This window comes from Lepisosteus platostomus, chromosome 10 (genome assembly GCF_059453375.1).
Source record: "Lepisosteus platostomus isolate fLepPlt1 chromosome 10, fLepPlt1.hap1, whole genome shotgun sequence".
In the NCBI taxonomy this organism is placed as follows: domain Eukaryota; kingdom Metazoa; phylum Chordata; class Actinopteri; order Semionotiformes; family Lepisosteidae; genus Lepisosteus; species Lepisosteus platostomus.
Window position 1 is genome coordinate 26707207 of NC_142620.1, and position 17696 is coordinate 26724902.

A 17696-nucleotide genomic window follows, 5' to 3' on the forward strand; every position below is an offset into this window, starting at 1 on the left:
TTCTTTGCAGAAAGATATATAACTGCAAGCCAGATCTATGAGTTTGTATAAACTGGCAAAGATTTGAAAAAGAAAGACCAGTGCAATCAAAACACCCCTACAGACACTGTGTGCTGTCTTCTGACCAGACCTTAACCAGCTGCACTTGCACTTTTTCCCTCTTCAGTGTATTCTTGTAGGTTGATATCAATAGCACAGTGCTGTCCCAGTGGACAAAAGACATATAATATATGTCTATTAAATTCATACCTTAGACATATAAATGTGGTCCGCAATTCGTCTAGAATGAAATTCTAATCTACGTCTATTGTTATACGTCAATTATACGTCTATGATTATATGTTCGTTATACTTATATGGTTGGAGTTCCGGATAACTTTAGAGGACTATTATACTTATATGGTTAGAGGTCTATTATACGGATAACTTTAGAGGACTAATATACGGATAACTTTAGAGGACTAAATCAACAATCAACATATGGGCAATAATAAAAAAAAACACAACTAGTCTTAAACTTCAGCTACAAATTCTGGTAACATGGCAATATACAGTATAGCAATGACAAACACAAACTAATTACATTAACACACTATCTAACTCAAAACCACATTTTGACTCAAATATAAATTTTAAAATGTACAACTTCTGTATTTCCAAAAAAAAATATTACAATGGAAGTAAAGACAATTTTTGTCCACCATTTGCAAACCCTGTCTAATTGTCTAACAGTTAGAACCAGAAACCTATTATTTTCAGTGTCCAGATCTCCTGGCCCCCTGCCTTGCATATGCATTTTTCAAGTAATGCATTGCGTGCTCCTTTATTTTTCTGTCGATGTAGGGTGGGACTTCAGCACCGCAGCTAGGAGAAAATTATATAATATTACTACCCAATTAAATGATGATTCATATCTTCTTTATTATAATCTCAAAAATAAACCATTAAGGTTTACTAAGCTCAAAGCTGAAATAAACGTATACAATTTGGTTTGCATCATAGCAGTTGAGCAATAAAGTCTGTCCTAATTAAAGAGTACCCAAAGTTTGAAAGTACAACATAGAATAAGAATAATAAGAGAAACGGCAAAACGATTTTGTGTCATCTTCCCCTTCACACTATTTTTATGTGCCATTTTTTGCTTATTAACGTACTATTTTAATCAAAATAATATTAAGTAAGATCTGTATGTATTCAGATAGTATTATTATTATTTATACTTACTCGTCAAAAGAGGATTGCTGAGATATTTGCGGATTTCTTCTACGATTGAAAAACGTGACCAAAATGGTGACCAACGAATACTAGCAATGCATTGTGGTATATAACCGGAAAATATGCTGGGTAAGATATTTTCTCAACGTATGCGTTTGTTAATGTTGTCGATAGTATGGTTGAAATTTAACATTGATAATACATTGATAAGTGTACGAAGCAAATGATTTTCGCAGTAATTAATGTATTATTTATTTACTATATTTATTACTATATTTACTAGATTTATTATACACGTATAAATAAATTAATTACTGCGAAAATAATTAGCTTCGTACACTATGCAGATTGCCGTATACTCCTAGTTGCGGCACACACGATATATACAGTAAAAAGCCTCAGCACTGTGTTAGATGTGCTTTCGACATTATATATGCGTTTATTAATGTCATCGATTTTACGGTTGCAATTCGACGTTGATTATACGTCGCGGCGACGTATATATACGTATAGCCGTATTTTCGCCGTGATATATACATATATTCGACGAATCACTGCCAAATAGGGTAGTCAGATAAACCAGGTGAAGGTTTAGCCTTGTATGCTTCTCCAATTGAGCTGTAGCACAGACCCAGGGTTTTATTATTGTGAGTTGAGCACTCAATGTATTGGCAGAAACCATTGCAGTGGTTAAAATACCTTAAATTAAATAAGGTGCATTGGGAGACAGGGATTGCAGAGAGTGAATGACATTACAAATGCTGTTTACTGCATTTGTTTCATTTGCTTTTGCATGAATGCACACAACTGTTATGAATATCTGCAGGACTGCTCTGGGTAGATAAAAATGTCTTAATGATACCAACAACAGCTCAGATGTATGTGGAATTCCCAGGTTGCTGTAAAGTTGTGTCCACTTATTAATCAGTGAACTAAGGCACTTATTTACATCATTGTCCGTTGAATACTAAAGACAGGTTGAGTATTACAGCTTTTCAAAACACAACAGCCACAGATATACTACATATCTGTAACACATTTGTTGAGGATATCCAAAAAATATGATCACTGGTTAGCCTCAGGTAAAAGAATCACTTCAGTTTAAGAAACTCTAGAATTTTGTTTATATCTTTTTAATTTAAAATAAACACCTCTTCCTAATTGCTAATTAGAGAATTTCAGAGTATAGAAATTATAAGTCTAATTTGTTTACACAGATGCAGCCATTCAAAACAAGCGAGGTACGCTGTGGTACAACGCGGTGGGCTTGTCGCATCATAATGCCTAAAACCACCAGGTGAAGCTAATAAACCTGGTTTATTCTGTTCTTTGTCTGCACTGCCTTTACCTACATTACCTGAAGAAAGATGTGAAGATGGGGGTTTGAATTTAATCCTTTCTGTAGGGGGTTTAGACTTCTAAGTCACAAGCTGGGGTTTATGGCAGGAAAGGGGGTTAACTGATAAGGATTGCAGATGCAAGCTAGGAACCCCCCTGGGTGTAATGTTAAACTGACCATTTGCCCAGAACATCGTAAACTGGCCAAATACCATGAACCCCCCTCTTTACCATCAGACCGAGTGACGTCAGAAACGGAGAAGAAAACACTATATAACCCAAAAGTTTGTAACAGTACGTTGAACAATGCTTCTGTTTTGTTGTTTCTTGCGGGAAACAAGACTTCGGCTTTATTGTTCCTTGCATGCAATAAACTCATCTGTTTTACTTCATCTCGGGATCAAGAACCTTATTTCTTCTGTTACAACAAATTTGGCGTAGTCGGCAGGATGCTCCAGAAGGCGCAGAACTTCCCATCGGCAGGAGAGACGGTCAGCGCTCACATTACTAAGAGGTAAGGACTCCTCTTTTTTTAAAAAAAAAGTCCCGACTCTCTCTGACCGATTGGGAAATCTCTGCTCCCTGCGAGAATCGCCCGAGATGACGGAGTAAACGTGAGTTTCTGAATTCCTCTGGCCCGGGGAAGGCACCGGTGTATGTAATGGGTTGGTTCCTGTAAGCCCAGAATTTGGTCTGGCAGGGGTTCCGCGGTATTGTGTACAGGCGTTCGAAGCTGGTGTATGCCTTAATTGCGCGTGGAGTTTTGAACGGGTTTTGGACCCTTACCGTGAAGTTCAGGACTGGTGTGGGCCTTAATTGCGCCCGGAGTTCTGAAGGTCAGAACTGGTTTGGGCCTTAATTGCGCCCGGAGTTCTGAGGCTCAGAATCGGTGTGGGCCTTAATTGCGCCCGGGGTTCTAGAGCAAGTGGTGCATTAAATGCACGTAGTTCAGGACTGGTGTGGGTCTTAATTGCACCCGGAGTTCTGTGGCTCGGGATCGGTGTGGGCCTTAATTGCGCCCGGGGTTCTGGAGTTGAGTGGTGCATTAAATGCACGTATAATCCAGGATTGGTGTGGGCTTTAATTACGCCCGGGGTCCTGAGATTAGCTACGCCTTGATCGTGCACAGATTGGAGTGGCGTGGTTTCTGGCGTGGCGTGGTTTTTTTTTTGTTTTAAAGGAAACAGGAGTAGAAGAGATGTATGTTTTTGGTGTTTTCCTTGTTTGTGAAATACATATACACACGCACGACACTAACATAAACACACCTCATAATAAAAGAGCAAAGCATTAAGTAGCAGGATTTAAAGGACGTTGAGACCCGAGAATCGCCCTGATTGAGCTCAGTGCGTAAGTCCACCCCGGGGCAAAAGCAGCGATGCTGGCGTTCTGGGGATGGTGAATTACTGATCAAGAAAGGGGGTTTTCGAGGTCTCGTTTCTTACCTGTGAACAGTGCGGTGTAAATCCTCTCTAAAGTCTCTGAGAGGTATTTAGATCCGGAGGTAACAGACGCCCTTGGCTGAATGAGTGCAGTAATGCACAGGTTTTTCCAAGTGAAAACATCCCCCTACTGAATGAGCTGTTACCTCACACACGACAAAAGTAAATCTTAAAGAGACCGAACATGTGCGCTAACTGATGGTTTGAGAAAGTGGTGGAAGGGTCCGTTTAAATATCGGAAAAGTGTAAGTTGACGGAAAGGAAGGAGAAAAATATGGAAAAAGCTGAGTTTGTCAGAGGGAATTTGGGGCGAAGACGCCTGTAAAGAAAGCATATATGAGTATTGATTGGCAAAAGCACAAGCATGTAGCTCCCACCCTGGTGCACGGCCGGCACCAGTAGTGGCAGATACATGACGAAAAAGAAAGAAATTGGGATGTGACTTAAAAGTGTGTTTACGGGGAAAATAAAAACCCGGAAGAAAATATACTTTACTTGCTACGAAAGAGTATCGAAAAAAAAAGCTAAAAGAGGCAGTACAGGAGAATGAGAAACTAAAGAAGGAATTAACTCCTGGTCACGCTGCACTGGTTAATGTGCTGCAGCCAGCGACTAAGTTATATCCTGCTCTCCCACAGAGTAACAAACAGGCAGGAAACGAAAATAATTGGGATCAATTCCCTCAGTGGCCATATGGAGAAGGGGGGTCTGATTGGGATAACACTTGGTATGAGTGTGATAAAGACGGATCAGGGTCTCCCCTGTTAGAGGGAGGGCGCCCGCAGATCTGTACTCTCACTCGAAGTGGGAAAGGACTTGATGTAGCAGGGGCTGGCGCCGTTGATGACAGTGCCACTCTAACACTGTCTCGCACCCCGTCGAGGGGGTCTGCAATCGCACCTACCTTCCCTGATTTCCCCCATACGATCAAATCCAAAACCGTAAGATATTGACCGGTGGGCTAAAGTACCGCACCCGAAATTAGAAATGCAGCGAACCTGGAGTGCGCTTCAGGAATTAAAATGATTCATGTAGAAGTAAAACAAGAATACAGCACATTGTATTACGAAGAGAAAAATATATTCTCGATGTGTATGTGTGTTTTATGAATTTGTGTGCCGGCATGTATGTGTGTAACTGTGAGTTTTGGTCTACTAAATGACGGTGTGAGTGTGTTTAGCCAGCGGGACTGGCTAGAGACGTAACTAAAGAGACTTGACGGAAATCAACTTAAGGAGATTGGAAAATATAAGAGCGTCTGAAACGTATAAGTACAGTACAGGTGGACGTAAAAGTAGTTAAACAGTTTTTGTATTATTATAAATTATTATAAATTGTAATTTATACAATTAGTTGCAATAGTGGAAACAATTTGGTTTTATTCGAATGTCTCGAAACCAAACATGCTGAAACGCTGTAGGTTTAGAATCGAGACTGGAGAGAATAACGTCTTGTGAGAAAATCTGTTTACCTAACAATTAGATCCTGTAAATCCCTTGTAGCCTCCCTAAGTCTGTCCCAGTCCAGTGGTTAAAAATGTACTGTTAATGGAGTGGTGGTTTCTCTGTTAGGGGATACTGGAGCACTACTGTCATGCTTGTTTCACTCCTCTGTTCAACAGTGTGCTATAGAGTAATGCATATAGGAAGACGGCAGGAGGCCACAGGAGTATTGGGGCAGCAAGTTTTACTTGCTGAGTAACAGATTTTAATGGGTGGTTTTATCCCAGATCTATTGGGTTGGAATATTATGTATTACAAAGAATGACTATCCAGAACAGGGTATCACGTGGCTTCAACTGGCTGTGATCACTCAGTATGTTGATGGTATTCTGAGTGCTTCCCCTGACGAGGAAACCCACAAGTCTGAGTTGCTTCAGCTTTAGAGTGTCTAATAGAAGCAGTTATGATAAGGCCCTTTTGTGTCTAGCATTGTGAAATTTTAACAGGGCCTGGGTGCAATGTTTTTTACAGGGTGAGCACAACTCTTAACAGATCTGCTTAAGGGGGGAGTGCAGTACAAGGACAAGATTGCCTTGGTTCCCGCAGCAAAAGCCGCCTGTAATAATTTGAAACAAGTTCTCTTACAGGTGCTGAGACTGGGGTTTCCTCAGATGGATCAACCATTCCTTTGTATTATTGCAAGTAGCTGACAGAGGCCACCCAAGGAGCCCGCGAGCAGGTCCTGGAGGCGTGGGGACCACCACCTGAAGGAGGGCACAACCTCATCCCAGGAGAGTGGGTGTGGATCAGGAAATTTCCTTCACAGGTTCTCCAGCCCAGGTGGGACGGAGCCTACCAGATCCTGTTGACAACCGAGTCTTCGGTTCGAGTGGAAGGAAAAGATCGCTGGATCCACGCGCCACACTGCCGACGAGCCTCATCCCCATTTACAGACTCAGAATGAAATCATTTCTGTTTATAACAATAATTGTTGCTGTAGGACTATGTTCCGCAGGAATTAATGATCATCTCTCCCACAAAGGAGAACATGGAATTAATTCCTTTTTAGGCCTCTCCTATCTGACAGCTAAGAAAACCAACCAAAGTGCCTGCTGGGTGTGTGCCGCATTACCCAAATATGTACAGGGAGGACTTCCTATGGGAGCCATTCCTTGGCGTCTCGAGGAAGTCATAGGCATGATCATTTGGAGGGATAATTTAGGAGATTTTAATATGACAAACTATGGGGGGTTGCCATAACACGACTTTAACCTGCACAACATTACAATATCTACAGGAGCGAGGCTTAGAGCCCACGAGTTTCACAGGCTCTTATGCTCCTAAATATAACAGAAGCCATACACCACCATACCTGACTCTCAATAAGGAACGTGAGGGAAACATGTTTTCAGCACACTAATTGGTCTGCACTTGGTTGGATGGAGTCGTTGCAACCTTACCATCGCTGCAAATATATCCACCTCTACCTTCCAAATTCCAGGATGGGATCGGCACACCCCACAATTCGGTATAAGCTTCTTATTTTCAGAGGCATGGGGAGCGCCAAACGGAACATCTTTCATTTGTGGAAAACGAGCCTACCCATGGTTGCCAGCCCAGTGGTCTGGCTCATGTTATTTAGGATATGTGGTTCCTCATATTCGTGTTCAAATCCACAGCCCCTTCGGACCTAACCACAGACCACAAAGAAAATTGGCTGATTGGGAATATTATTTAGGTATAATATTTCCACAAGCCGGCATGAACTTTCTGAGTCGAGAGAAGAATTAGCAAAGTCTACCTCATCTAGTCTGAAGGCTGTTAATGATGAGATGGTAGCCCTCAGAACAGTGGCCATGCAGAACCGACTAGCTTTAGATTATGTACTGGCGGCCCAAGGAGGAACTTGTGCAGTAATTGGCACTGAATGCTGCACATATATTCCTGATAATTCTGAGCACATCTCAGATCTGGCCCAACACATTTACAATGAGGGACAGAAATATCAGGACTATTATACTGAAAATTGGGGAATTGGGTCTTGGGTGAAGTCTGTGTTTGGGGCCTGGGGTGGAACCTTTTTATAGTGTTTATCTGTAGGAGTAGTATTGTTTATATGTATAATTGTAATCATCACATTCACAAAAACATGTATCACATCTTGCTATAACCGTGGAACGTACAATGACATGGCAATACATACCTGTTCGCCAAGAAAGGAAAGATCTGCCCTGACATTGTATGTATAAAAATAGGCTACACTGACGTATGCCATATTTTATAAGGGGGGAATGAAGAAAGATGTGAAGACGGGGGTTTGAATTTAATCCTTTCTGTAGGGGGTTTAGACTTCTAAGTCACAAGCTGGGGTTTATGGCAGGAAAGGGGGTTAACTGATAAGGATTGCAGATGCAAGCTAGGAACCCCCCTGGGTGTAATGTTAAACTGACCATTTGCCCAGAACATCGTAAACTGGCCAAATACCATGAACCCCCCTCTTTACCATCAGACCGAGTGACGTCAGAAACGGAGAAGAAAACACTATATAACCCAAAAGTTTGTAACAGTACGTTGAACAATACTTCGGTTTTGTTGTTTCTTGCGGGAAACAAGACTTCGGCTTTATTGTTCCTTGCATGCAATAAACTCATCTGTTTTACTTCATCTCGGGATCAAGAACCTTATTTCTTCTGTTACAACAACCCAATAAATGTAGGTAAAGGCAGTGCAGACAAAGAACAGAATAAACCAGGTTTATTAGCTTCACCTGGTGGTTTTAGGCATTATGATGCGACAAGCCCACCGCGTTGTACCACAGCGTACCTCGCTTGTTTTGAATGGCTTCATCTGTGTAAACAAATTAGACTTATAATTTCTATACTCTGAAACCTCTTAACCTCTCATGTACAACATTTGAGCTGTCACCAGAAAACACCCGGTTTTGAATCCTGATCACTGCTGAGGAACAATCTTTATCCAATTAAGAATTTAAGTTCTATACTGTTTAGACTTTTAATTTTAAACTGTATTACAGCATGTTAATCATTAAACATTAAAAAGTTGGTATATTTGATAAAAGGAAGATTGCTCAGTTGGACAAAAGTACACAACCTACCACCTTTACCATAAATATTTTAATTATGCAGAAATATTTTATGCATCAAAGTCTTTACTGAAGATATTACTAATAGTATTAATAATGAATGACCTTGGACAAGCTGTAAGCTCAAAGTTTTACCCTGGTCCACTTTGTGACCATCTTTGTAAATGAAAATACTTTATTTTTTCATTGACAAAAAGTAACACCACAGTATTTCATTGTTCCGATCATTGTTTCCAATCATACAAAGTAAGTTTTGAGAATCTCCAATTCACCATGCCTTTCAGATGCTCATAAACTATATGAATTTAGGAAAATAAACATATTATGTAAACTGTATATGACTGGTATTGGTATTTTAAAGAAAAAATACACACCAGTATTCCAACTTCTCCATACTCCATACCCACTACTTCAGGTGGGTAGCCACGTCAGCCTGCGTGGTCTGCAAAGGAACAAGTAATAGGTTTATTCCATGCGTAAAAGAGAAGAGAGAAAACGCAACGGCTGTGAAGCCTTCTTCAGGTGTGAGGGTCTTCAGCTCAAAATGAAATGCTTGGAGTTTGTAATGTAGAGCGCTCTGAACGAGTTATTGATGAGGGCTTGCCAGCTGAGTGACATCACTGCCTTTCATATGAATAGGAGGGACCTGGTCCAGTAAGGTTGAAGCCAGATCTCACTGTAGCTAGACCGGCTGCTTCCCTATTGAGTGATGTTGGAGGCCTGGGTTCAATTCCCCAGCTGGTAGGGTGTGAGCCTGAAAGTGCTACGTTATTAATATCATCTTCCATGTCGCATTAACTTGCTCTTGAGTTTATTCCGCCATACAGTATATGAATATAATTATATCGTTATTAATTTCTTTAGATACGCCCTTATATTATAAACGCCTTAGGCTGGGCAAACTATTTTTTTAGTTTTTGAAAAAGAAATAAAAAATGAGATACAATGATGTGTTCCTGCTTAACTTAGACATTGCATGATTTTAAAAGCTATAAAAACAGGTCTCAATAGTTAATAACCACTTTTTATGCGTGAAAAATAGGTGATCTTTCTTCCTCGTGATCAGCTTAGAAGTTTTGTGTATGCTGTAAGTTTTTTTCTTTTTAATTAAACGTTTACAATATATGAATTTCATAAAGACAAGACACGTTTCAAACAGAAAAACAAACTTATTCTGTTCTCTTCCTGGTCTCAGGTCTTTTTTTGCCAATTGCTTTTATCCCTTGTATTTATCATATTGGCTAGCTAATGTCCTCTTTGCTAGCTAATGGTACTTTTGGCTGTGTTTCTGCTTTGCATAGCAATGAGGGACTATAGTCTCAGGCAGAGGAACGTAAACATCTTAATTTTTGTGTCAAATTAATTTTTAAAATTAAAATTCAGTGTATACAGCACTCTGATATTTGGGGACCATTTTATGAAAGCAATAAGGCACTCGAGGCCTGTGCTTTATCGTGGATATAGTCACAGTTAAAAGGTTGCTGGCCCTCCATATTGAATTGGGCCTAACAACACCTTTTATCTGTGACTATATCCACGATACAGCATACCCTCTCGTGACTTATTGTTTAAATAATTAAATTCTGAAAAGTATGAGTTTCTTTTATTGTGATAACAAGCACAAGTATTCATGGAAAATGGTAATCACTTAACTTTGAATGTTTTATGATATTTAGAAAGACCTACAAATTCAATATTGTGTCGATAATATTTATTATCAGTAATAATGACAGTAGTAGCAGCTTCAAATTATTCGTTGTTATTAATAAATGACTTAGCTTTGAACAGTTATACAGAAATATAAAAAAATGTCAATATACAGTAGTGTCCATAACATCTCCTATTTTAGCTTTTCCAAAAAAAATATTTGTTAAAAGGAGGCTCATGGCAATAGCTGGGTTCAAACACCAGACCTCAGGCTTATAAGTCAATCACTTAAGCCATCACACCACAGACACAGTCACATGGAAAACACTAAAAATGAAGTACACAAAGTCTTATACTACTGTTTGAGCTACAGTATATGCATATATCTTTATTAATTTCTTTACATACGCGATTCCATATTGTATTCCCTATTAATCAAATTCTAAAAGTATGCTTTTGTTTACTCCGATAATGAGCGTATTCGCAGAAAAGGTTTAAACATGATCACTTTTCACAAAGTATATAAACTTAATATGGTCAGAAAGAGCACGTAAATACGTTTCCGAAATATCCACATGTAAGACTTTGATGCTTAAAATGTTTAGGAAGAAAGTGGAATACAGGTGTGTATTTTTTTGTTAAACTACCAATACCAGCCATATACAACTTACATAATATGTTTATGTTCCTAAATTAATATAGTTTATGATCATCAGACGCATTATGCTTCTCTTCTTTTTATGCTTAGCTACTAAAATTTCCTTTTAATTGTAAAATTCCATATAAATAGTCAATACTAAGCTGATTAAAACATGCACAGTAAAGAGATTAAATGATTAAATCTTTTCACTACCGACCAATGCACCACGAGTGCCCCTGTCGGTCATTTTGGTGGCTTGTGGGTAGTTGCATGCTGTACAGATTTGTACCATGCATTTTGAATGGCTGCATCTGTAGCACTTCTACACAATAATTTGATTAAATTTATCGAAGACAACTCAGTCTTCACTCGGGATAGGAGATTGTCAATTTTTTTATTCAATCAGCAGAAGGGGAGCATACTATAGGTTTCCCCTAGCACAAAGTAAATATACTTGCTCAACTGTAGTTACACTTTTTCTTTAAAGCAGTGCATGTAGGCGAGACTTTAACATATTAAAGAAACACACAAGGCACACAAATCTCACGATCATAATCCCTTCTCTTAAAGGCGCTCCGGCTCTTTCTTACTTATTCTAATTATGTACACCTGCCCCCTATCCTGCCCCTCCGTATTTATGCCTGGTGCTCTCGCTACTCCTCGCTCTGCATCAGAAGACAGTTGCCCAGAGGCCCATCTACCATCAAGTCGGCCTACATCCGCGGACCTATCGGCCTCCTGACCCAGCTTAGTCTGGGGTTCAGAGCACCTGGCCTCGTAATACCATTTTTATTCCCCATCCCTGTACCAGATCTCGTTCCAGTTTTTAACTCTGTTTTGTCTTGTCTTGATTGGATTACGTTTTGGACTTTGCCCCAGATTTCCCCCCTGGGCTCCTTGGACTTCTTCACCCGGGCTACGCCCCCCGAGCACCAGTTAGCCATCCTCACTCCCCCCTGTCTGTCAACCCCTCCTGATCCTCATCATTCGATCCGTTATCCCTTTTCACTTACTTCTGGATTATACCATCTGCATAGGGTCCAGAACAACGCTTCACAGGAGTCACAAGATGCTTACAGAAGTCTGCAAAACACAAACAAACAGGAAAGGAACATTCCATTTGGCATAATGCAATCTGTTTTTTTCCCTTTTTGATAAAACACACAATTGTGAAAAATCACAGGCTTTAGTTGCAGAAAGACATTTGTTCTGGGTGCAAACAGAAAACCTCTCCCATGCATGCATAGTCAGAATCTTGACCCTTCTTAGGAGTTCAACTCCCTTAGTCTTCTACACTTTTTTGTTGGAGGCCTGTAGAAGTGTAGACACATACAGCATGACTCACATCATAGTTTTTATTTATAGAAATGCTGGTCAAACTAATAAAGTTCAATTCAATTCAAATTCAGCAATGTCACATTTTCTTGAATATTTGAATTTTATGAGAACAGCTTTTATAGGTGCTCCTCATATGATATACTTTGGGTTTCTATGACTTCCCTTTCTCTAGTGCAAGCATGGAATCAGTTCTTATATAGAGGTAGAGTGTTGAATCTCCCTGCTGTATGTTGATCTAGTTCATAAAATGCAAAAGTTTTTTTTGCATATGATAATTTTTTCATGGGCTGATATTTTAAAGCCCTTACAAAATTGGTTTGAAATTGTTAATGTTCATGGTTGAGCTTTGCCATCCATTTCAGTATTTCATAGCTAAAGCTTCAACTTTATAACCAGTAGCTACAGTATATCACCCCGCACCTCACAACTGGCAACCCACTAAAGCTAAGCAGGTATGACCCTGGCCAGTGCATGGATGGCAGACCTCCTTGGGAAATCTAAGGCTGCTGTGGGAAGAGGTGTTAGGGGGACCAGTAGGGAGTGCTTACCCTGCAGTCTGTGTGGGTCCTAATGCCTTAGAAAGTAATTTGACTTCATTACTCTATTCACCTCCACACTGATAGCTGATGTGCGGTGACTATACTGTATTGTGTGCACTTTGTTTGGTATCTCATCAACCAGGGTGGGTGCTAAACATTGGTGGAGGAGAGTCCCCATTACCTCTAAAGTAATTTGATTGGAGTATCCAGAAAAGGTAGTATTATTATTAGTATTATAACAGAGAGCTAAAAATCGTTTTAAAAAAAAACAATTTAAGGATTTTCTTTTTCTAATCTCAGTGAAGTAATCCTGGCTTTCCTCCACCCTGACACTTGCAGGGAGATTTTCTTATTTAACGGATTAACTAAGAACGATCCTTTAAGATTCTTGGATTTAGTACAGATATAGGCAATTATGTAAATGCAGGCAGAAGTAAAGCAATTATGAATGATTTAGAAATGTAAAAGATTCCCAAAGAGACTATTGCTGAAGTACATGTTAATAAAGTTTGCTTCACCTCACCATTTTGTTTTGTAAAAAAGGTAATACACACTAGAATCCGAACTGCAAAATCTAAAACATTTAAACTGTCCAAAGGGACTTTAAAGTACTATGGCTTTGTAGTACTATGGGGAGCCATGCCATTAAAGAGCTATTGTTTATATGAAAGCATTAAAAACTATTTCTCTCACTTTGTTATAACTTCCTCTCGCTTCCCTTCTATACTAATTAAGATAAAATTCCTTTTGTTAGTTTACTGGGGCTAAATAGAAGTAAAAACTTGTCTGTGTGAGAACAGAAATTAAAGGAATGAAGGAGCTGAAAGTGACAACAATTAAAAGAAAATTATTCCAGTAACAGTACAGAGATTAATTCATTTGAAGGCTGACCAGATGCAGTTACACAAACGCTACTAATGAAGAAAAGCAATTCCAATAACAGATGTTCCTCTATGACAATATAAAGAAGGTGTTGAACTCTAGTCAGACCCTGTTATTATTAGTTTACAGCTAAGAAGCTTGAAAAAGTTGTGTAATAGGAGCTCAGTGGCATAATCTGACATCTCAATTAAATACTTTTTGAACTGAAGATGGTAACATTACAATGTAGAAGTACCATTGACATTTTTGTTATTTTTAAATAAACAACTAATGCACTTAAAATAGAAAATGTGTCTTGTGCAAGCATTTCTGTTGGTAATTTAATCATAAATCCTGTAAATCCACAAAAAAGCCTTTTAAGAAACGATGAAAGTTGATTTATTGGTGGAAATAGTTTAGAGTATATGAGTCTTGGATCAGGCCTTTTATTTAACACATTTTCTGAAGGCTGTCAAAGTATTGTATAAAAAGCCAACTAATGCCTCATAAGGAAGAGGGAAAAATACAAATGACGTGCAGATCTCATTAAGCATCTGTATATGTTTAAGAGGAAACATAAGTCTGTTCATACTGCAGTTAGTGCAGATTGACAGCTTTTAGATTGTTTAACATTTCAATGTATTAACTTTGTGACAAAGTCGAAACATTACTGCTCACAAATGAGTATACTGATATATATTTTTTATCCCTCTCTTCCTCAGGTAGTTCTGTGGGTGGATCTTACCCAGGGAAAAGGCAAGGTGCCAATTTGTTCAGTAAGACACATGTTAACTACTAGACTGCAGGCCTGTTAACAGTATATTTACCTGAGAAAATATTCCAGTTCCCTTTTAAACTATTGGTATTTTTAATATCCTAACTATAGAAACGCTTTTTTTAAAAAGAATAACATGGGAAGTCTTTAACTATTCTCTCAAAGACCAACTATTATGATAAAAAAAACTGGAATATGGTGTAAAATCGTTATTTTACTTATTTGAAAGACATTATTGTTAACTGAAATGCATTGAGGACGGATGCAACAACTGTATTTTTAAGTGACATACTGTCATAGGCCCTCCAGAGCCAGTTTCTACCTGGAATTATATCATCTCAAACATTTTCTGTAAGTATAGACAGTTGTGGCCTTGTTTAGGTCTTAAATTGAAGCTAACTCCTTTGGGTTTGCTTGACGTTAACACAAAATGTAAACCATCAGATTGCTTGTGTCTTACTGTCCTGTGTCCACTCATCAGACAGAAACAAACAGAAAAAAGAAGATTTTCAAAGATCATTCAGGTCAAAGATCCAGGTCATTTCTACAAAAAGATGATTTTTTCAGGTTATAGCCCTGTCAGACAGGTGAAAATGTTGTTTTTGATAAAAATCAGAGAAAAAATTGAACAAACGTAAATAAGAACTCTACATATTTTTTGTGAAGACAAGATTGATTGATTGATCATTACCTGCTATGTCAACAATCAATAGAAAAATGTAATCTGAGCTTCGCTGCGGAACTCCTTTCCCCTAACCCTCTGAATGGTTGAAAACATAATGAATGACAGCAATCTGAACCAATTATACCAACTCCAATAGACAATATCTCTCAGTTTCCTTCAAGCCTGGAGATGAGTACAGTCTCTCATGTACGGATATGATTCCTCACACCGTACAAGATAAGTACACAGGACTTTATGTATTTTTGCAAGCTTTTGCTTTTGTGATTATGTTTTGCTAGGTTACTGATAAATTATCAGCAGATTTTGGAACTTTGCTGAACTGCATCATCAGATAAAAAGTGTTTTAACCATTGGAATAAATTGTTTTGTTATATTTTGCATTGGGAAGCGGCTTTGTGAAGCTCCAGTTGTCTTTTTTCATTAGATATAAGGTTTGTTGTGAAGTTTTCTTATTTTGCTGGAGAAAATTTGAAATGTGCATTGTGTTTTTTTATTTATGATCATATTATGACAGTTTCATTAAAAAGCCTTTTACTATGATGATTTTGTCATTTTGTTGCTTTCATTTGTAAGAAAACATTGGAGATCACTTACAAAATGAAACTTTGCAGCTAGGTTTAAAAATAACTTGTTTATCATAATTAAATAATGATTCTAGGGCATGATGCGCTCAAACCCTCCAGCAATGCCGGAGGCATTCTAGTTGGTTTTTAAGTGACCGCAGCCATGTGAAGTTTATGATTCAATGTGCTACAGCTGTGGGCCAGCATTACAAATGTAGACAACATACTTCCCTGCACATTCAAAATGCGCGGGCGATACCGCATTATTTTGTGGTACGCTGTACGCAGTCTACCGCAAGCTACCGGTAAATACCGTAAGTTACCGTAAATTCTCCTATAATACGACAAGCAAAATAATAGTATCCGGAATTTCCGCAAGGTGGAGCTAATAAAGCTCAACCTCTCATGTTTGAGCTGTGGCCATCAAAGTCTTTAACGAAGATATTACTAATAGTATTAATAATGAATGACCTTGGACAAGCTGTAAGTGTAAACTCAAAGTATTGCCCTGGTCAACATTCTTTTTTTCATTGACCGTCTTTGTAAAAGTAACACCACAGCATTTCGCAATCACGCATTTGTTTCCAATCATGCAAAGTACAGTAATTTTTGAGAATCGATTCACCATGCCTTTCACATGCTCATAAAAGAGATTGATTTAGGAACATAAACATATTACTGTACTGTATACAGTATGTATATGTATATTTAATGCCTTAACTGTGCCTTAACTGTGCCCGTTTAAGTATTGAATATTCATATCTAATTTTACCACTGAAGGGAAATCTTAGTAGCTGAGCATAAAAAGAATAGGAGCATACTGCAACGCGTGTGAAGGCCATAAACGATATTAATTTTGGAACATAAACATACAGTATATGGCTGGTCTCGGTACTTTAAAGAAAACACACACGAAACATGGTTTCATTATGACCAGAATCGGTCTTGAGATATTTCTAACTTGATTTACAGTATTTGAGAGGTATGTCTTAACACCGATACTACAGTGCGTAAATACTGCTCACGTATATGTTTCTAGGTTTATATTATGCATTTCATACGGTCAAATTACTTTTGAGCAACTAATAAGAAGCGCGAAACGGTATGCGTTGTAGTTTCATTTTGTGCTGGGACTCTGCTTTTAACAATGTGGCCGTGGATTGATTAGAGATATCAAGTACATACAAGTCATTTTTTAAATATTGTAGTTCATCTTGTAAAAATGTTACGAGTACATCATCTATCAACAATTACACAGGTTCTGTTTCCATATTGCGGATTTTGGTTACGTAATATTATTTTCTAGATTTCACGTTGTGAATATATGATTTGGGCAAACAGAGCTGCAAAGAAGTACATTATGGGTTGTTGTTTTGTTTTTTTGCAGTTTTATCTAGAACAAGCGATGCTTAAACCTTTGTCTGATTCTTGTGAAACTATCCACACGACAGTTACAGTACCTAGGAGTTGACTTCAATTATGTTTATATGGTTGTTTTTGTTGGTTGGTTGTTATTATGGTTATTAATAATACGATCTATAGTTGAAATCTGAGCCTAAATAAAAAGAAAAAGCAAGTGATTAGCAATCGAATTACTTATTCGTTTAAAACGCTATATAAAATAAAGTTTATTATTAATTTGCTAGACAGAGCGGTGAACATTATTATGCATAAGACAAAGATAACGAAATCTGTGTACGCTGTAAGGTTTTTACTTCTTAAACTTTTAAAATACACGTTTCGAACAGAAAGAAATCCTCTTCCTACTGTATGTATAGCAAACCAGCACGTCTTTTTTCTCCAATCAGAGGGGTGTCAGATGGTGTCAGCCAATCACCATTCTGAAGCCCTACCATAATCTCTGGTATGGGGAGACCCCAGAATTCTGTCCCATAGTTTAGACAGATGATAGATACTTTTATTGATCCCGTGAGGGAAATAAAGTAAATCATTTTCATTTTAGGAAATAATTAAACGCTCGGTTAAAAGCAAAGGAGATTGTCTGTTATAGTGGACATAAAAACAAGAGTTCGCTGGCATTATATAATTATACGAATTACACGAATATAATTATATCGTATTAATTTCTTGAGATACGCGATTCTTTT

At 38.3% G+C, this 17696-nt stretch overlaps 1 protein-coding gene across 3 annotated transcripts in view; it reads left to right on the top strand.

Annotated features, from left to right (window-relative positions):
• smoc1 (SPARC related modular calcium binding 1) overlaps positions 1–17696 on the top strand; it is a 329006-nt gene that overhangs the window by 300182 nt on the left and 11128 nt on the right. For 2 of the 3 annotated variants that reach the window (XM_088648923.1, XM_088648924.1), the window contains exon 14: positions 14288–15557. The exons of the other annotated variant lie outside the window; for it this stretch is intronic. In XM_088648923.1, coding sequence (XP_088505049.1) covers positions 14288–14364 — 77 coding nt within the window. In that variant the 3' untranslated portion in view covers positions 14365–15557. Of the gene's footprint in view, positions 1–14287; positions 15558–17696 lie in introns of those variants that run through there. 3 annotated transcript variants of the gene reach the window in all.